This window comes from Elephas maximus, chromosome 22, assembly GCF_024166365.1.
Source record: "Elephas maximus indicus isolate mEleMax1 chromosome 22, mEleMax1 primary haplotype, whole genome shotgun sequence".
Lineage (NCBI taxonomy): Eukaryota > Metazoa > Chordata > Mammalia > Proboscidea > Elephantidae > Elephas > Elephas maximus.
Window position 1 is genome coordinate 52,083,292 of NC_064840.1, and position 20,053 is coordinate 52,103,344.

The following is a 20,053-nucleotide window of genomic DNA, read 5'->3' on the forward strand; positions in this document are numbered from 1 at the left end:
ACTGAAGGAGCTTGGATTTGATGCTTTCTCTGGTCACATCTAACTCTAATCTATCATCATCTCTGAGTTATTCCTCCAGCTGCAGAAAGAAGTGAACACTGGATCAGACACATTGCCATAGCACAAATGGTCAGTCTCTTGCCCCATACACATATGTCTGGGGTCAGAGGGGGTGGGTGTTCACCACTGGCTTGGGCTGCGGTTCAGGGCAAAGACTGCCCCAAACCTTCTCTGTTGACAAACTGGTTTGGCTAATAACTCCATCCTACAAAGAAGTTCACTCCCAAGCTCAGGCCAGTTAAGTGCCTGCTGAGATGGACAGTCTTCCTTCCTTGCGCATGTCTAGGGTCAGAGAGGGGGTGGACTGGCCCTGAGAGGAGATGTGGCCCCCCAGATTCCAAATCCATTCAGAACCCATTCAGGCTTCGAAAGGCATTCAAAAGCTCACTGGCACACTCACTGAACAAGTGTCCCCACCCCCATTTGCTCTCCTCCACTTCCTGTTATCACAGTGCCATCATTCATGTGGTTTGTTACATGCAGTCATCTGACATATGACTAGTCCAACCCGTCTTTTCAACCTGCCACTGCCCTGCTTTAAAATGTTCAAAGGGTCCCGAGTGCCTCAAGCTGAAGTGCAAGCCATTCAAGATTGCTCTGTAATTTGGCCCCATCTCCCTTTCCAGTTTTATCTCATGATCCCGTTCAGCCACTGTCCTAAGCTGAGCATTACCCCATCACTCAGAATAATGTCTTTTCCCTCACTCCTGACTGACCACTGACCGGCTTTCTCTGCCTGTCCAAACTGAACTTACAGCCAGTGGCTCCCAAACTGAATCTACAGGGTGCTCCAGTGTGTTCCATCCTAGCCCTTAGCACTCACTGCCACATACTATTTCATTCATGTCAGCTTGGCTATGATCTCCAGGGAAGCAGGTAAAGTGCTATATCTTTCGGTATTACCACTTGCTAGCCCACTGCTGTCGAATCGGTTCCGACTCATAGCAACCCTATAGGACAGAGCAGAATTGCCCCCATAGAATTTCCAAGAAGCGCCTGGTAAATTCTAACTGCCAACCTTTTGGTTAGCAGCGGTACCTGCTACACCATCAGGGTTTCCATACCACTAGCTAGAACCCAAGTATTTGTGCAAGCACAAATTCACATTTTGTGAGCATTCTTCCCTGTCGCAGGCTACATCTGACACTAGGTGGCGCCAGGGAGGGCATTTCATTTCTGGGCAGACCATCCTGGCCAGACAGACTCCTGAGCCACAGAAGAGACAGCCTTGATCTTTTCTATAAAAATAAAGGCCGGTTTTCAGGCAGTCATCCAGGCAAAAGGTGAGACAATTGCAAGGTGTAAATTATATCAACAGGTGTCTGAGGAGGGAACACAAGCAAGGTCTCCGCCAAGATTCCTTCCTAAAAGGGCGAGATAGCACACACTGCCCTCAGAGACCAGCCACAGGATCCCTCTGAAGCCCTGTTTTGATCTTCTCTGTGAAAAGAAAGCTGTGGCTACTGCCCAGCCCCAGGGCTACAGGGGAGGGGGTGGATCTAGAGCACCAGCTGTACCAGGATCTAGAGGACCTTTCTGAAATGTCTTCTGGGATCAGGACTGGTGGGGTAAGTGAATCAGACCAAAAATCCTGGGCTGGCAGGCAACCACTGCCCCCTCCCCTCTGATGTCAAAGCACCCCCAGGGTAGGACAGGTAGCGCTGGACTCATGCTAGGTGTGTTTCAAAGCAACCACCAATGAAGCAAGAGTGTCTTCCAGGAAAGGGGTGGGAGGTCAGCCCAACCCTGGCTTGGAGTCAAGTCCCCTCCCTGGTGGTGGTGTCTGATGGTGGGGGCTCTGCTGAGGTTGTCTCAGACCCCAGCCCTACCCTCCTGGGTGAGGCTAACCTGCAGCCTTTACCCAAAGTTATCTCTGGTGATTCTCTCTCCTAAACAGGCGAGACAGCTTCAGGCATGTGCAGGAGGCACTCTGGACATCGCCCTCCTGGACACGGCTGCAGCCTCCCTTCCTGCCTGCCTGGCACATCTAAGTCAGTAGGGTTGGCAGTGTCCACATCAAGTCAAGTGAGGGGCACATAGAAAGCAAAACTAGCCCAGGGCTGGCTGGGCAGGAGACTGCCTCACCAAGATGGGGTCTCTGCATTCTGTCCCCCAGCATCCCTTTACCCCACCGCCTCCAGGCTCCCAGAGAGAAACTTCTTCCCTCTAAAGTCCTAGGGATCACCCCAGGAAAGCGGGCGTCTTTATCAAAGGGTTATGAGGAGAGCACAACCCTCAACCTAAGAGGAGGAAGTGTCTCCAATGGGAGGTCAGGGACTGGGGTACTAGGTAGGGTGGGGATTTTGAGGGAGGGGAAAATGAGAGGGAAAAAAAACTTGTAAATAAAGACTCTCTCTTTTTTTTTTTTTTTTACCCAGCAGTAGGAAGAAGCTCATACCCAGAGGTTGGGGAAAGGAAGAAAGGGGATGGCATCTACTTTATTTTGTTATGTATATATATTTATAGAGCTTGTATTTTGAAAACTTTACAAAGTGAAGACCTTTAGCCTCTGGCCCACCACCTCCTTCTAGATACTTGGCTCCTTGTCCCACCCTGCTTACCACCTGGTACACCCAGAAACCAAATGCAGTGCCCACCCCAGACCATGGCAGTGCCTGTCCTGCAGGGCAAAAGCTTGCGAGTGTCTAGGAGAGACCTGAGGAGGTGAGGCTGCCCTCAGTACCCACAGCCAGAGATAGGTCCCAGCCTTTGGCCTCACCCAGTGAGGATGAAGGGGCCTCAGGCCCCCAAACTTAGTTCACGTAAGAGCCACTACCCACCAACACCTCTTCCATGCCAACTTGCTATTGACATGGCCCCTGGTCCGGAGATGCCCCAGGCCTCTCAGTCAAAGGCAGGCCCTCAGGCCTGGGAGCTGAGGGAGGAGGTTGCAGAGTAGCGCTGGCGGGCATGCTTCTCGCAGTACAGCTCATCCCCCACCCAAAAGTGCCCGCGCATCTTCAAGTTCAGCCCGCAGTCTGCGCAGGTGTAGCAGCTGGGGTGGCGGTACCGGCCCTCCTGGATACGCACAGCCTGGTTCCTGGGGGAGAGGGAGAGCCATTAGCCTCAGGGACAGAGAACCCACACAACCCCAGGGGCAATGCATCTGCCTAAGGCCAGGACCCCAACCTGAAGTCAGGGCCTGTGGAAGAACCAAAACCTCCCCAGAGACCTAACTGTCCGAGTCTCCCCCTTCAACTACCCTTCACCACCATCACACACACCACCACCAGGGCATCTAATCAAAAGAAATGAAGTCATTCCTCTCCCACACAAAGCCAGTCCAGAGTCTTCTTTATTTTTATACAGCAGAGGGTCAAAGTGTGGTCCTGGGACCAGCAGCATAAGCATCACCTGGGAACAAGTTAGAAATGCCAATTCTCGGGCCCTACTGGCCTCCTGAATTAGAAATTCTGGGGTGAGACCCAGCAATCCATGTTTTCACAAGCCCTGCAGTCATGCAGATGCCAGCTCCGTTGAGAGCCAGTACTATGTATAAAACATGTTATTTTTCAACACAGGCTCCTTACACCTGTGTGGCAGGAGGGTTACATCGCATCGCATCCTGCAGGTGAGAAAACAGAAGCCCAGAGAACTGAAGGGATTTGCCCGCAATGAGTCATCTGACCCTCACACTGGGCACTGAAGAAATTCACCGGAGGGGGGGACTTTCAGCAATTTTCCAGAGAATGTGGTTGGATTATAATACCACCCACTGAGAAAAATGAACCCACTTCTGGAAAATTCAGCCCTTTCCAAAGGTGGGGGGAGGGAGTGGGGAAGACTAAAATTTTCCAGGAAGAACTGCCTCATCTATAAAGGCAGGTCTCCAGAAGCCTTCAGATCATTGAGGAGAAATCCAAAGCAGGGGCACTTCTTACTCTGCTGAGGAAGGAGAAAGGGATAGGGAGGGAGGGAGGAGAAGAAGGGGCAGCTCTTGGAGCACGAAGGGAGGAGATGCTGCAGGAAGAAGCCAGTGCAGGCCTTAAAAAAAAAAATCCAGTTGCTGTTGAGTCATTCCGACTCATGGTGACCCCATGTGTGTCAGAGTAGAACCGTGCTCCACAGGGTTTTCAATGGTGGTTTTTTTCAGAAGTAGATTACCAGGCCTTTCTTCTGAGGTGCCTCTAGGCGGAAGGGTGAAAATAAACCACCACAAAAACCACTGGGGCACATATTCCCCTCTAGGGTCCTGGTGCCATTGGTAGGGAAGTCACTCACTGGGTGCCCTTCCTGAGGCGTCGTGTGCCCAGTGCCCGTCTTCCAGAGTGTGTCCCGGTCCCCCCTTCCCTGGCCCCCTGATACTTACGCAATGCTGGTACTGCACTTCTCACACGTGTGGAGCTTCGGGGGAGTGGCCAGTGCCCTGCCAGTGGACAGGGAGGCCTGGGGGCTCAGCGAGCTGGGCAGGAAGGCAGGCGTGCCACCTGGGAGGGGTGGGCACAGACACACAAGAACTCATCAACCGGCAGCATCTCCCAGGCTGTATTTTATCCCCCACCCACTTCCGAAACAGGCCCCAGGAGCCTTGTAAAAGGCCCACTTATAGAGGGTCCTCTAAAAGCAGCATTGGGCTTGAGAAGTTAGTAATGGAAGGAAGATGATGGTGCGAAAAGCCTTGGCGGAGGCTGGTCAAGGGCACAGAAAGCTAAGGCAAACCTGAAGGTGGTCAGCACTCCACGGCTGACACAGCAGGCGGAGCGGGCTTTTCCTCACTTGTGATCCCATAATGATGGTATTCATAGATAATAATAATAGGCAATAACAGCACCACAGTACCTTTGTACAGTTTTCAAAGGGCTTTCATATGCATTATTGCACACGAGCCGTGGAACAAAGCTAAGATGAAGCCCAGGTTTTATTGGGCAAACATTGTCTCTATTTCTAACCTGAGGATACCCAGCCCCTATGGTGAGGTCACGAGGTCTTCTAGTGCCCATCTGTGTATCCTCCCCTGTACCCACCACCTCCTCCCTGAGCTCTCTCCTCACGGTCCTCTGTGAGTACCCCCAGGATCTCAACTAAACACCACAGCTGGAATCAGCCACCAGCCCCTATCATTCTGCCTCTCTGACACTTCTCCTGCCCCTGTCCCATCCTCTCCAGCCCTGCCTAGACACCACTGCCCAGGCCAGATGCTCCTCATCTCTCCCCTGCACTAGGGCACTGACCCCCCACACACACATACAGCTGTCAGAGCAATCATTCTAAATGCCTGTGAAGCCCCTTCTCTGCCCATGCCCCACACATACCTGACCATAGGAGGAACACACCAAATGCTGGTCACGTGAATACCTAAAGGGCTGGCCAGAGCCTGTAGCCCCTGTGTTGCACATTTTGGCATCTCATGCACTGCCTGGCATGGTTATTTGTCTGACTCTCCCAGTTATAGACAGGGCTTCTCAGCCTAGCACCCAAGACCATCCCAGAGGGACAGAGCCTCCATTCCTGCCCTCACACTGCCAGGCCACGCTGTTTACTCTTGCCCACACCCAAAGCCCTCTTGCTGGCAGCCTCCACATTCCAGGGTCCTCCCTACCACCTGGTGGCATAGTGGTTAAGTGCTATGGCTGCTAACCAAAGGGTCAGCAGTTCGAATCCGCCAGGCGCTCCTTGGAAACTCTACGGGCAGTTCTACTCTGTCCTATAGGGTCGCTATGAGTCGGAATTGACTCGACGGCACTGGTTTTTTTTTCCTTCCACCGTCTTAAGGCCACTTGTTGAAATCTTGATCTTTCTTCAAGGGTCAATTCACTAACCCTCTTCCTCCCAGAAGCCCTCCCTGGAGACGCAGCCCCATGGTTCTCCCCAGCCTCCTTCATCATCCCCTCTAACTGTCCTGTCTCTACTGCTGCTGCCTTCTGGGTAACCCCTACTGGTCTATAGGCTCCTAAAGGCAAGGACTGCATCTTCTCCATGTCTGTCCCTCCTTGGTGCCCAGTTCAATAAAATGTCACCCCTTGGTGGTGTCCTGGTGGACACTTTCCCCTACCCGAGCCCCTGGGTCTCCTCACCTCTCTCTTCAGCCTCCAGGGCTTCCTGCAATAGCCGAAAAGAGCTGGACTGCCGGGGGGCCACCCGCCCCTCACGATTTTCCTGCAGCATCTTGAAGACTTCCGAGTCCTCTTCCAGGAGGTGGCGTCTCCCTTCTGAGTCCACACTGTGGGCATGGGAGGCAGCAGGGAATGAGGGTCCCATTCCTGGAGTGTTAGGACCAGCACAAAAGGGCAAAAAGAGTGTGCCCAGTGGGACTTAGTGGGGGCGGTCTCCATTCCTTCCCGGGAAACCAGTGTCCCTCCTGCCCCTCCGAGACCCTCTGAGACCCCACCCGACCCTCTAAGGCCTGCTGGTACCTGAGCCTGGGGCTGGAGGACCGGGGGCCCAGGGAATGCGGCAGCACCAGCACTGCTGAGTTGCCAGCGCGGCTGAGGCCGGCCTGTGGGGAGGAGAAGCAGCCAGGGGAGGAGTCAGTGGCTGGAGCCTTTGGCCAACACACCCATCTGTGCCACTAAGCCCGGCGGTTCCCCAGGTCCAACACCAGAGGGCTCCAGACCCTTGCTGACCAGCGAGAGCCCGCGAATGGCCAGAGCCCTGAACCTGCCCTCAGCAAGAAGCCAGGGGAAGGAGGTCAGCTCAGAAAGAGGGATTTGTCCCAGCTTTTATATATATATATATATATATATATATATATATATATATATATATATATATATATATATTTTATAGATGTATGTGGGTTCAGTGAGAAGATTGGGCAAGGGCTAGAATGAAGACCACCAGGTCGTGGGATAAGCATGGATACCATGCATATTACTCTAGGTTATGCTATGTTATGGAGTCCCTGGGTGGTGTGAATAGTTTATGTGCTTGACCACTAATTGAAAGGTAGGAGGTTTGAGCCCCCCCAGAGGCACCTCAGAAGAAGGGCCTGGAGATCTACTCGACAGCAATTTTTTTTTTTTTAATGCTATGCTATGTTTTCAAAGATGTACACTGGGGCCTGTCTCCAATTTGACAGAACAAGCAGAGAGGAAACAAGCTGACCCTTTTGTAGTGAGGAAATAGAAACATAAAGGATAAAGTGTAGGGGCCAAGACTCCCCTTGGAGTCAGGGTTGGGCTGGACAGAGGCCCTGTGTATACATATGCTGGCCCCTCTCCTAAGATGACCTGGGTCTGACCTAAGCAGCCTCTCTTGGCTGCCCTGGGAGGTCTGCCATGTCCACAGAGCCTTGGGGAGCCAAGCCCATCTTGGGGCCCACACCCCATGCAGTACTGCCATCTCCCTAAGTGTGCCCTGTCCATCTGGGCTGTTACTTTTGCTCTCTGCATGAAAATTTTACCTTCGCAAAACTACAGAGACAGTAAAAAGATCAGCGGTTGTCAGGGACTTGGGTGGAGGTATGAATAGGTGGATAAGACAGGACAATTTAAGGGCAGCGGAACTATTCCATATGATGCTGTGACGGTGGACATGTGGCATTGTGCCTTTTTCAAAATCCCCAGAACTTTATAACATAAAGAGTGAACCACTAAGACTGACTATGGACTTCCGTTAATTATAATGTATCAATGTTAATTTGTGAATTGTAACACACATTCCATACAAATGCAAGATATTAATAACAGGGAAACTGTGCAGGGGCACCAAAGGGCATGTGAGAACTCTGTACTTTCTGCACAACTTTTCTGTACACCCAAAACTGCTCAGAAAAAATAAAGTCTGGGTTAAAAAAAAAAAAAAAAAAGGTGCCTTCAACCTCATCGCTGCTCCTTGAGGCCAGTTTCTCTCTGGTACCCCTACTCCCCTCCCTTCTGAGCTGCCATCCCAAACATGACTAAGCTTGAGGAGCCTGCACCAGCCAATGCAAGGGACAGCCTAGGAGACATCTGGTCCCACACACCAAAACCAAGCAGGCCAGGTGTGCAAGCTTGAGGGCACCATTGCTTGGGAAGCCAAATTCCCTCAATGCCCAGTAAATTTAAGCATTATTTTTAAAATGCAAAGTCATGGATGAATTATGGGTTAGAATGAACAAACTGCGTGATTCTTCAGCTAAAAGAGAAGACAGCTCTAGACCCTCACTCCACCAGCACTTCTGCCATCAGTTCACATCCTTTGCTCTTGGGGCCCTGTGATAAAGTTGTCAGATAAGGAGGCTGAGGGCCAGAGGCGAGTAGGAGGCAGGGCTACGACTCTAAGCCCTGGCTCCTGGATGCCTGGCTGGGGCTGTGATGTCAGCTGACAGATGGTGGTATAGTTTCCTTAGGAAGCACAGCCAGCACCACACACTCAAGAATTATGTCACATCTCACTGTCCTAGGAGGTCAGCATGTGCCCTTTAACACTTGTTGAAAGGTTCCTTTCAACAAGCCAAGTCCTTGTGCCCATCCAGAGGTAGAGTGCTTTTTTCTATTTTTTTGAACTTTTCATCTGCTCACCAAGGAGTGGGCCTACCTGGAACGGCAGCTTCTAGTCCCCAGAAGATACCACAGGGCTGGGGTGCCCTGTGCCTTGGCCCCCTGCGGCCTCATCCAGGCCTGGAGCCATCAAGAAGGCCATGACCACCAAGAGGTGGGGCCACACCTCATCCACCATCACCTGTGCCCCCTCCAGCCCACATCCCATCCTCATGTGTGCCCCACCTCACCTTCAGCCGGACCACTGTGCCCTGCTGGAGAAGAAGCCCACCTCCCTTACTTGGAAAGGATCCTCCTTTCTCCTCCTTCCCTCCCAGTCAGGTAGGGACAGCTACCCTCACAGAAGGAACCAGTCAGTCCTCTCCAAATTCAGAATTGCTGCTCCCTCTTCACCTGCCCTTCAAGAATTATCTGTAGCCAATGCCTCTGGAAAGACGTTCTGGGAAACACAAGTTTGTCATCCTTGTGGGGATGTTAATAAGCGAGTATATGGGGATGGAATGGGGGTGTCAGGAGGAGTTCTGTGGTCAAACAAGTTTGGAATATTGACAAAATTAAGTAGGTTTCTTTCTCATGGGACTTCTGAGGCCTTTAAGATGCCGAAGTGCTTGGCGAGCTCCAAGAGGGGGCTGTAGGCCCTGTGACTCCACGCCCACTTGACCACAGCCCCATTCCTCACCCGGAATGTAAACTCTGAGGGTTAGCAGCGTGTCTGTTTTTCCACTCAGTCACCCCCAGAGCCTAGAAGCCTGCCTGGCACAAAACAGATGCTCACTAAATATTTGTTGAAGGAATGAGGAAATAACCAGGGTTCTCAGGGTCAAGGAAGAGAACTCAGAGTACCTAGTCCAACTCCAAGGCCCAGAGAGGAAAAGCGGCAGGTCCAAGGTGACACAGATGGGACTAACCCAGGTCTCTCCAGGACCCAGCCCCGTGCTGCTCCTCACACTACAGTGGTGGTTCTCAAACCTTCGCGTGTATCAGCTTCACCTAGAGGGCGTGTTAAAACAGATCCCTCTGCTGGCCCCGACCCCACAGTTTCTGATTCCACGGGGCTGTGGTGAGGCCAGAGATTTTTGCATTCCTAACAACTTCCCAGGTGATGCTGCTGGTTTGAGAACCACTTCCCCACACCATGCTGCATCTCCCCTTGGCTAGTCTTGGGGGACATCACAATAAATGTGCCTGGGGAGGCATTCCCTTGAGTACGTGGTCCCACTAAGACTGCCCCCAGGAGCCTTGGCTGAAGCAGACCAGGGTGAATTGCCTCTCCTCAGCTATTCTTGCTGACCTCTGTCAAAGCTCGCTTTGAGAACCTTTCCCACAACCCTACCCCAGCCCCAAACACTCCAGGTCTTACTTATACCACTGTGTCCCCATCTCCCAGAGTGTCCGTCTTCCTGTCACTATTCTCTTATCTAAACCTTACCCTGTCCTACCTTCAAGGTCCAGAAAAATTTCCGACAAAGCTTTCCCAGGCCACCCAGCCCACACTCATCTCTCCCCTCCCAGAACGCCTCCTGCCTTTATAATTAATACCACAATGTTCAGGGCTTAGTTGTTTTGCATGTTTGTCTTATCTCCACAGCTACATTGTAATTTATTTAAGAAGAGGGATCGCATCTAAAACGTCTCTGCCCCACAGCACCTGGAAGACTGCCAGGTGGGCACACAGAAGGTCACCAGGGAGCTCCTCCTGTGCAGCCCCCGGAGAATCCTGTTCCTTCCTTCTCCAGCGCCCCCACCTCTGTTTCCAGCACTATCTCCCATCCGCCCCCAAAGGCTCTCTCTCTGGAATGCAGAATCAACCCTGAGGTAGCATTCCAGCAGCTGGGCCTTATCCCCTGCACCCGGATGGGCGGTTGGACACCCCCTCTGCCCCCAGCAGCTGTGGCCCAGGACTGTCGGGGGTGCCTCACTCCCTCACCTCCCACCCCTGATCTTGGTGAGAAGAAACACCTCCAGTGGAGTAAGGCTACCACTAGTGGACAGTGGGACCTGAGGGTTTCCGGGAGAAGGGTGAGGGCAGCAAACAGAGAATAAGCTAAGTGCCACTTGAGGCAGAACCACAGTCCAGCTGGTGGTTCTGGGGCTGAGTAAGGAGGAAGCAGAGGGATGGGGCGTTGGGAGATGGGGGCGGGCATGGCGCTTGGAATGGGGAGGAATGTGTTCAAGAGATGCAGCCAGAGCCAAAAGGGAATCATCCCAACAACAGCAGCAGAACTATTTCAGCCCCAGCCCAAGAGAAACATACAGAGAAGGGAGGGTGCCAGCAGGAAAGGGGAGGGAGGTGGGAGCAGGGAGGCTGCGGCCAGGGAGTGCAGGAGGTGGAAGGCCACCTGGGACTGGCAGGGCAGGACCCACCACCAGAAGCAGTGGTCTCCCTGGCTCAGGAGAGGTGCGCACTGTCGCTAGGAGATGGAGGCACTGGCTCCCCAGGTGCCCAGGTGAGATCAGCTACCTGACTGCAGCCCCAGAGGGCGCTACCAGCTGGGAATGGGAGGTACTTAGTTTCTCTGACTCTTTCCTTCCCTTGGGTCTGCTCACCTGTTGGCTTCCAGGGCGACCCCCATAGGATAATCGGTCAGCAGCGGGTCCCTGGCTGTGTGCCAGGCTCTGGAAACTGAAAAGGGGGAAATGGACACCGTGTGTGCCAGGGGCACCGCCCAGCCTGTCCAGGGAAGAAGAGGGTGCCCTCAGGACGCCCTTAACATAGCTACCGAGACTTTGAGCGGCCCAGCCCAGAGCTAGTGGCCCAGGTGGCCAGGTGCCCACCCCCTGAGCTCACCTGCGGCTGATCACTGCCTCTCCAGCAAGGGCATGTGTGCTGGTGGGGGATGGGGTGGAGAAGGGGCTGCCAGGCCTGGGGCTGAGGGAGGCTGGGCTGGAGTAGGAGGACCTCAGGGAGGATTGGCTGTCGTTATGTGTCCTCACAGAGCCCTGTGGAGAGAAGGGCCAGGAGAGCTGGGCTGATCTGCCCAAAATGGGCCCCGCCCCTCACACCTCACCCCTCACTTCAGGGTCCTGGGGCTCCCGGATGGCAAGACATCTTACCTGGAAGCGAGTGGCCAGCAATTCCAAGGAGCTCTCACCGTTGGTCTCCCCGGGAGAGGCAGCTCGGGACCTAAGGAGGTAACCGAGAGAGGGGAGTATCATAGACACACTGTCCCCAGGCTGGGTGGGACCTCAAGACCAGTAAAATGTTCAAATAATTAGGACATTCGGTTGTTAACTTTTAACTTTGTCAAATTCAAAACAAACAACTATCATCTACTACCACTAGAATTTCTTCTTAGAATAAGGGACAGTTTAGCACCAGAAAATAAAAATGTAGGAAGGACATAAGTTCAGAAAAAAGTCATTTAAATTCAATAAATTTAATTTTATTAAAAATTCCTTATATTATCCCCCGTCCTTTGTTTCTTTTTGTTTTCCATTTCAGCTAGACTTTGTCACTAGCTAACAGTTTGTAGGTCAGTTTTGGAGAGACTGTTGATTTCATATAACCCCTTGTATTTTACCCATGGGGAAACTGAGGCCCAGAGAGGGACAGGGAGTTGCCCAGAGTCCTAAAGCTAGTCAGTGGCTGGGCCAGTTGCTCAGTCTCCCCCAACCAGAGGCTTGTCTCCCACAGCTCAGTCACTCGTGACTAGAGTCCTTTTGAGAGGGTCACTCACTGTCCCTTGCACAGGTTTTTCCCCACTTCCCTCCTAGGCAGGCAGCTAAAGGACGAGGTCTGGAGAGCTAGGGCCACGGGCAGGCCTAGCTCCCCTCTCCCCACCCCAATCACAGCCCACAGGGACAGAAGCGCCCTACCCCAGTTCCCCAAGGACCCCCTTCCAAGGCCCTTCCCAGCTGAGGCAGGCTGGAGCCATGAACAGGAGGCCATTGGAAGGCCAGGGGCTGGTAGAGGGTGAAAGGGAGCCCGCTGAGTTCCATCACCACTACGCCATTCCTGGATGGCTGGCTGTTTCTAGAGAAGTCAGCAGGAGCCCAGGCCTCCCCAGGGAAGGCTGTCGGGTCAGTTTGAGGGGAGCTCCAGCTCTGGCTCCTGCCCAGAGCGCTGCTTCCTGCCACAGGGCTTCTGAAGGCCTGAGAGGTCTTCTGGGGGCTGGGACAGGGATCTTGGGAAGAGAAAGAAGTGACGTGGACCTTTGACTGGCCAGGTGTGGAGCTGGAGGCAGGGAGTACTCGGCTAGGCCCACCTCCCTGACCCCTAACTCCTTCTGAGAGGGACATGAGAGGAAGGCCTGGTGTCAGCAATTCCTGCCCCTCCCCCACCCCAGACTGTCGATTTTGGTCCCATTCCCAGATGCCATGAGGTGCTTCCCACCCTCCTCCTCTGGGTCCCACTCCTGCAAACACTCATGGTCCAGAAGGGCACGAAGGAGTCACTACAGGGGCCGGGGCTGCAACAGTGTCCTGACCATCAGCTGCTGTCACACTGTCAGAGTGCCAGGCCAGTGGGCAAGGAGAGGACATGGAGACAGAGCCGGAGAGAGTCTGGTAGGGTGTGGGGGTGGCAGAGGTATCTGACTCAGGTTCAAGTCCCTCCCAGAGGGCTCTCCTAGCTGAGGGATCTCCTAGCATTCCTGACCCTTGACTGTTGGGAGTCACACCCCAGAGAGTCACCTGTTCTCCCCACCTCTCCTCCCCTGCAACTCTTGCCTCCAGGCTGAAAACCCCACAAGCCCAGGAATCTGTGTTCATCAGCAGGGCCCAGAGTGGAGATGGGGAAGGATGGAGGGGCTCTTTGGGGAATGATGTCCCTAGAACTCCTGACCCCCACCTGGGATCTAAACAAAGGCCATCCCCTCTTGGAGGCAGGGGTGCTGGAGACCTAGCACAGAGCACACCTTACCCAGAAGTTTCCCCTCTTCAATCCATTTGATGCCCATGCCCTATACCCTTCACACTCTTGGGAACCAGTCAAACCTGGGCTTCCAGGTAGCTGGTGCCAGCCTGCCCTGCCCTGCCTGTGGCTGTATGCCCAGCCTGGCACCCACCTTCACCCAGCTGGGCACAGGGACCCCCTCAGCCCAGCCTGTGTCCCTCTCCCCTGTGCAGATGTGCAGAAAGGGCCAGAGAAGGCCAGTTTGGAGCTTATCATCTCAAGGCTGTGGGCTGTGAGTCAGGGAGGCTGCGTTGGCAGTGAGCTGGTGAAGAAGAGAGAGACTGCTAGGAGGCCCAGCAGAAGGTGGAGGTCCTACCTGTCCAGCTGTAGCCGCAGGGGTGAGGGGCTCTGGCGGATCTTGCTCTGGGCCTCAGCGTGAAGCATGCCACCCGCGCTCTCCCCATTAATGGCCACAATAATGTCGCCAGGTCGCAGGTCAGCAGCTTCGGCCTTGCCCCGCTCTGTTACCTTTAGGGGTTGAGGAGCTGGTGAGTTTGCCGTAACTATGCTCAGACCCTGGGGTCCAGTGAGGGATGGAGGAAAGAGGGTTTCCTTCCTCCTGCCCCAAAACACAGAAGCGTGTTTGGACTAAGCTGGCCAGCATCCCCTTTTAACGTCCCTCTCCCTTCCCCAGTCACCCCCTGTCCCAGGACAACTTCTCCAGCCCTCCTCTCAGCCAGCCATCAGCTAATCCTCTCCGAAAGCAGGAGTGGCAGCCCCACCCCACCCCTGGAGCACTGCCATCCTAATGGGGGCCTCCCAAAGAATGTGTAATGGCAGGATTTCAGGAACTGTGATTGGAAATACCTTGGATAGAGAGCCCTCCCTGTGCAGATCGCACCTTGCAGGTGGCTGCCTGTATGCCAGGCCCTCCTGGACAACACTCCCCAGTCGAGGCCCAGGCCTGGGTCAAGAGGAAACTGCTGAGAACTCAGGGGCTCTTGTTCTAGTAACCACCCAAAATGGCTGTCAACGTGTGGTTAGTGACCCAGGAGGAAAAAGGCCCCGCACATAAAGCCTGTTCCAGAAGTGGCCATCATGTCCCCATGGCAACAGGGCCTGGCGCTCCCCCCTCTCCCTCCCCACGAACACTCCCAGAAGTAGGCCTCTGGCTCCAGAACAAAAAAGAAAGATGTCCATGAGGACCAGAGTGGACAGGGCAGACCCTAACTTTTGGCGTCACCTCTTTGCCTCCTAGAACTAACCCTTACCTTGGTCACCACGATGGGTGTGTGGAAATCCCTGCCCCCCGTGATGCGGAAGCCCCAGGGCGCCGGGCCCACCACATCCACTGTCAGCGCCATACCTGAGGAAGAGAGGACCAAGAGGTGGAGACCGCCCCCCACCCCAAGAAATGCTGGAAGGGGGCAGGACAGAGGGAAAGGAGAAGAAGAAGGGATGACAGGTCCACAGAGCAGCTAGTCAGGGCCAGGGGTGGGTGGGGTGAGTAGCGGAAGTGACAAAATCCCTCCCTTATCGCCCCCCCGCCCCGGTTTCACTTCCCCCCACCCTGGAAAGCCATGAGTCTGAGTTCCCCCTTCCTGTGGTCCTCAGCAGAGCAGCTCCCAGGAGGTGGGCTGTCCAGGGTGCCAGACAGGGGCTTGCTGGAGATGGGTGGGCAGGGGCTGGCAAGTAGTAGGAGCTGTCAGCACTTCCTCCCTCTCCCCCTCCTTCGCCATCAAGGCTGTTAAGTCCCACTAGTGCTTGCTTCCTGTCCCCAAAACAAGGTACTTCCTCCCCACTCTGGGGGAGGGCAGGCGGGCAGCCTGGTGAGTGCAGGGCTCTGGGAACAGGAGTGACAGCAAGGAAGGGGTGGTAAAGCCACAGACTGTAAGGAGACAGCTGGTTGGGGGGCTGGCTGAGTAGAGGGTCTTCAGAGGGGTCTCCTGGCTGCTGCCAGGCCCTGGCAATGTGGATCAGGTGGGCAAGGCTCCACCAGGTGCCTGCTGCCCTCTGAACAGCCCCAGCAAAGGGACAGGACTCATTTGCCAAGCTGGGCACATCCACCCCCTGGTGATGACCTGCAGTACAAGCTGATGTCTCACCCCCACCTAGCCTGGGAGCCAGCTGATGCTGCCTGACAGCTGGGGCCACAGGCCTTCCATCCACGACCCCCTCCACTGGGCAAGGGAGTGTCCTTGCAGACCAGGCCCTAGTAGGATTTCCTGAGCCTCAAGTCTGGAGCCAGAAGCCAAACCAGGCAGGAAGCTGCAGTGCCAGGCTGGGCCACCACCCTGCCCAGCACCCTCCCCCCCCCGCCCCCGCCCCGGGGCTGCCCCTGGGGAGTCCCAGAGACAGCAAGTGGTGCCTAAATCTACCAAGGACACCAGGGCCGCTTCCTACATTTAAGATCCTGGGGAGGGGGCGCTGGAGCGAGATCATCTGTCTGTCCTACGCCAGACCAGGACCAGCTGGTTTCCACTTTTGCCCAGGCCCCCAGGTCAGCGCTGGCTCTCGCAGACGCCGAGACTCCCAGACCTTTGAGCCGGCCAGTGGACTCCGCGCTGCGGGCGCCACGGGGAGGTGCCCAGCCCGTCGGTCCGGCATTCCCAGTTCTGGAGCCTCGTATGCTCCGAGGCCAAAGTACCCACAGGCGGGGGGCCGGGCGGGTAGCACCCGGGTCGGGCCGCCAACACTGAGGCGAGACAGCAGGGAGAAGGGCTGTGGGTGGAGAAAAGGGTCCAGGACTCGAGCGGAGCGCAGAAGGAGACGAGGGCTCAGAGCGCTGTAGGGGAGCCGGAGGCGGAGGGAAGCCTCGGCAGCCCGAGGCTGGGCCGGGAGGTCGCCGGCTGTGAGGAGGGTGCGCAGGTGGGCGCGCTCACCTGGCTCCCGCTCACCTGTTGGGGTGGGCGGCCAGGCCCGGGAGGGAAGGGAAGAAAGGAGGGAGAGGAGACACTGCTGATCCCGCAGCTCCCGCCGCCGCTGCTGCTGTCTGCCCGACTCCGGGGAGAGCCCGCCCGGGGCTCCGGGACCTGCCTCCGCCCATGTGATCCCGGGGCCGCCCCTGCCACCGCCCCTGGCCGGGGAAGCCTCCTCCTCCGAGCAGCCAAGCCAGAGCGCGGCCACCTGGCCTGCGCCTCGCGGTGGGATCGCTCTCTGGGGCCCCCTATAGGCTGCGGTAGCCCTCCCGAAAGGTGCCCCATCCTTCCGACTACCCTACCTGAGTGCAGGGGAAGCAGTCTAGTGACAAGCCCACGTCCCACCTCGCAGAGAGCGGAGGCTGCTGTCCCCCAAAGCTCTCCCAGGCTGGCAGAGTTCCACGCCCCCCTTCAAAGTGTCCCTCGAGCACCCCCACCAAGGTTCAGGGCTGGGTAGGGCTGGCTGGGTCGGTCTGCTGTCCGCCTGGCTCCTCCGCGCACTCCAAGCTCCGATGCTGGCGCAGATGCAGCCTCGACACCCACAAGTCCCAATACAGGGGCCGCCCTCCTCAACTCCCTCCTTGGACTGCCGGTGCCCTCCCTTGGCGGTGGCCGCAGACTCCTGCGGTTCTCCTGGCAGCACATTGCTTCCCGACGCCGCGGGACCAAGGCATTGCCCCGGGCCGCCCGCGCTTGAGATTCCCCACAGTCTGCTCCGCAAGGCGACCCCTGCGGGGCCGGAGGAGATGAGAAGAGACTCCTGGCTGGGGTACCGCACCCCCCTGAGCTACACACTTCTCTCTCTCTTCTGGGCTAAGGCTTTTCCCATTCCTGGTTGCTCCTATCTGACCAGCTCTGCCGCCCTACTTGGGGTGGGTCAGCCCAACAATCGCCACTGGCCCTGCCCCCCCAGCTCTCTGCCCACCGCCTGGAACCCAGGGTCTAGGGATCAAGAGAGGACAGCCATGGAGGTGGGCCCAGGTGCCAGCTCCAGAAGGGCGAATCATCTAGCAAATGATTCCTGAGAGCCACAGCTGACAGCCCCTGCCCTGGGGACCTCAGAGCCCACCAGAGCTCATCCTTGCATCTCCCATTGGTCTGGACTTCAAACTTCCTCTGCCAGGGGAGCACTCCTGTGGGCACAACTGTAACTTGCCTGCCTCAGCTGTGAGTCATCCCGTTTGAGTTCTCTCTGCAGGAGCGCCCTCACCACCCCTCTCCACCTACCCATGCCTGACCTGTGCCTGGCCCTCCCTGGACTCACAGCCAGCCACCTCCAGCCCCAGCTACCTCCCACAGCTTCTGTCCTTGGTGTGAGGAAATCACTCTCACAGTAACTATATAATCCTGAACCTCTTGCTATGGCCACTGTTCCTGATGCACCTGTTCTACCTCTCCAACTAGACCAGATGTCCTTTGAGGGAGCAAGAAGCTGCATGGAGGACAAGCACAGCCTCAAGGTCACACAGACCTAGCCTCAAATGCCGGATCTGCCTCTTTCTGCCTATGCAATCTTGGGCAAATTCCTTAGCTCTTCTGGGCCTCAGTTTCCCTATGTGTAAAATGGGGGTAATGCATAGCTTACCCACCTGTTATGCAGATTTCTCTCCCATATAAAGCTGCTGGCACACAGAGGTTTCCTCTAAGGGCGGGGTTCTTGTTTGTGTCACTGCTCCATTCCCAGAGCCTAGCACAGTGCTGGGCACAGAGTAGGCACACGATAAGTATTTGTTGAGCTAGCAAGCAGCCATCTAAGATGCATCAATTGGTCTCAACCCAACTGGAGCAAAGGAGGATGAAGAACACCAAAGATACAAGGTAAATATGAGCCCAACAGACAAAAGGGCCACATAAACCAGAGACTCCATTAGCCTGAGCCTGGAAGAACTAATGGTGCCCAGCTACTACCAATAACTGCCCTGACAGGGAACACAACAGAGAACCCCTGAGGGAGCAGGAGAACAGTGGGATGCAGACCTCAAATTCTCTTAAAAAGACCAGACTTAATGGTCTGACTGAAACTGGAGGGACTCCAGAGGTCATGGGCCCCAGACCCTCTGTTAGCCCAAGACTGGAACCATTTCCGAAGCCAACTCTTCAGACAGGGATTGGACCGGACCATAAGACAGAAAATGATACTGGTAAGGAGTGAGCTTCTCGGGTCAAGTAGACACATGAGACTACATGGGCAGCTCCTGTCTAGAGGTGAGATGAGAAGGCAGAGGGAGACAGAAGCTGGCTGAATGGACACAGGGAATACAGGGTGGAGAGGAAGAGTATGGTGTCACATTAGGGGGAGAGCAGCTAGGAGTACATTGCAAGGTGTATGACAGACTGATTCGATTTGGAAGCTTTCACTTAAAGCACAATAAATTTCAAAAAATTCATTAAATATTGTTTGAATGATTGAATGGATGAATTTCCTTTCTTTTTGTACTGCCCCCCCCCCTCCTTTTTATGGCAGGGACTCTCTTTTACACCTCTTTGAACTCCCGACTTTGCCCTGGACAGTCTCAAGAAAAACATCTATAGGTTAATCTGCAAAGTTTTCTGCTGGATGGATTGTGCACTCACAAAACTCACAATAAACACAGCATGACCCTATGGAACGCAAAGGAGTACCGTCCTGCTCTAAGCAATTCTGTGGGCCTGGACAAGTCACTCACCTCATCCCTATAATGGGTGAGCATTCCCAGTGGCCTAAGGGACTTTCTGGCTCTCTGACTCCTAGGGCAGACAAACCAGGAACCCAGGTGCCCAGGGCTCCCCTCACCCCTCAGGCCTCTGATCCTTCCTCCCCAGGCCCTCTTGCCAGGTCAAATCACAGACATGGTCATCTTACAAGCAGGGTTGTCATGGCAGGCAGCCCAGAGGCACCGGATTTGTTGGCTGCAGAGGTTTCAGGGCCCCATCAAAGAGAGGGCTTGGTTTCTGCCCCAGGGAAAAGAAGTCTCAACCCTCATAACTTTTATGAGGGCATCAGGGAATGTGAAAGGGGCTGAGATGGGGGATGATAAACAGGTCAGCAGATTCCTGAGGAAAGGTCCTTTCCAGTGCAGGATGGGCTGGACCTGCCAACTTAGAACCAGCCGTGCTGAGGACTGGGGCGGGTAGACTGCATGGAGGAAAGGAGTGCACACAGGTCTTGTTCTTCGAGCTGCTGTTTAACCACTATGCAGTGCCCCCGGCCGCACCCAGGCTCAAGGAAACTGCCAGGACCAGGACACTGCCCTGTCATCACAGGCCTCTCCTGCCTCTGTCCTGACTGAACCAGGCACCACCGCCCTTCACATTAGCCATCACCTGTTCCCACCCACCTGGGGTTGGGGCAACTTCAGTGACAGGCCTAGAAGACAGGACTTCCAGGAAGAATAGAAAAGCAGTCATGACAAAGAGCCCAACCCTGGGCCTCCCCAGCAAAGTCCCTGACCTCATGGCCTTCCTTCTCCAGGGACATCTGGACAAGGCCCGCAGAGGCACTTGGTAGGTTTCATGCAGAGAGGTGGCAACAGTCATTAGGCCTGAGTTTAGATCTTGACTTCACCATTTAGTAAGTATGTGACCGGACAGCTTAATTTCTCAGAGCCTGAGTTTCTCCTGTAAAATGGAATCATAAAGCCTGCCTGTTGTGATGCTTATATTAGACAACACATACTCAACCTTATGCCATACTCAGCTCACAGCAGCTCACAGCCAAGGAACCGAGGTTTCCTTCCTGGCGGTGCAGCCAGGCCCAGACTGGCCCAGCCATCCCCCACACCTCACAGGAACCACCGAGCCCTGGGAAATCTAAAACCTTGGGCAAGAAGAGTCGCTTTGGC

At 55.0% G+C, this 20,053-nt stretch overlaps 1 protein-coding gene across 5 annotated transcripts; it reads right to left on the reverse strand.

Moving 5' to 3' along the window:
• Window positions 1-982: 982 nt before the first annotated feature.
• Window positions 983-16,389, reverse strand: PDLIM2 (PDZ and LIM domain 2). 5 transcript variants are annotated; one of them, XM_049866344.1, is made up of 11 exons: window positions 16,212-16,389; window positions 15,853-16,035; window positions 14,586-14,680; window positions 13,691-13,842; window positions 11,535-11,604; window positions 11,269-11,420; window positions 11,028-11,103; window positions 6,414-6,496; window positions 6,075-6,220; window positions 4,370-4,487; window positions 983-3,100 (listed from the first exon to the last, which is right to left on the reverse strand). In XM_049866344.1, exons 3-11 carry the CDS (start codon window positions 14,676-14,678, stop codon window positions 2,923-2,925), a joined length of 1,068 nt encoding a protein of 355 aa, XP_049722301.1. In that variant the 5' UTR covers window positions 14,679-14,680; window positions 15,853-16,035; window positions 16,212-16,389; the 3' UTR covers window positions 983-2,922. The 5 variants fall into 5 exon arrangements, with proteins under 5 accessions (XP_049722301.1, XP_049722299.1, XP_049722300.1 ...); XM_049866342.1 differs by lacking the exon at window positions 15,853-16,035 and having other exon boundaries at window positions 16,197-16,277; XM_049866343.1 differs by lacking the exons at window positions 15,853-16,035; window positions 16,212-16,389 and adding an exon at window positions 15,718-15,823.
• Between the last annotated feature and the right edge of the window lie 3,664 nt (window positions 16,390-20,053).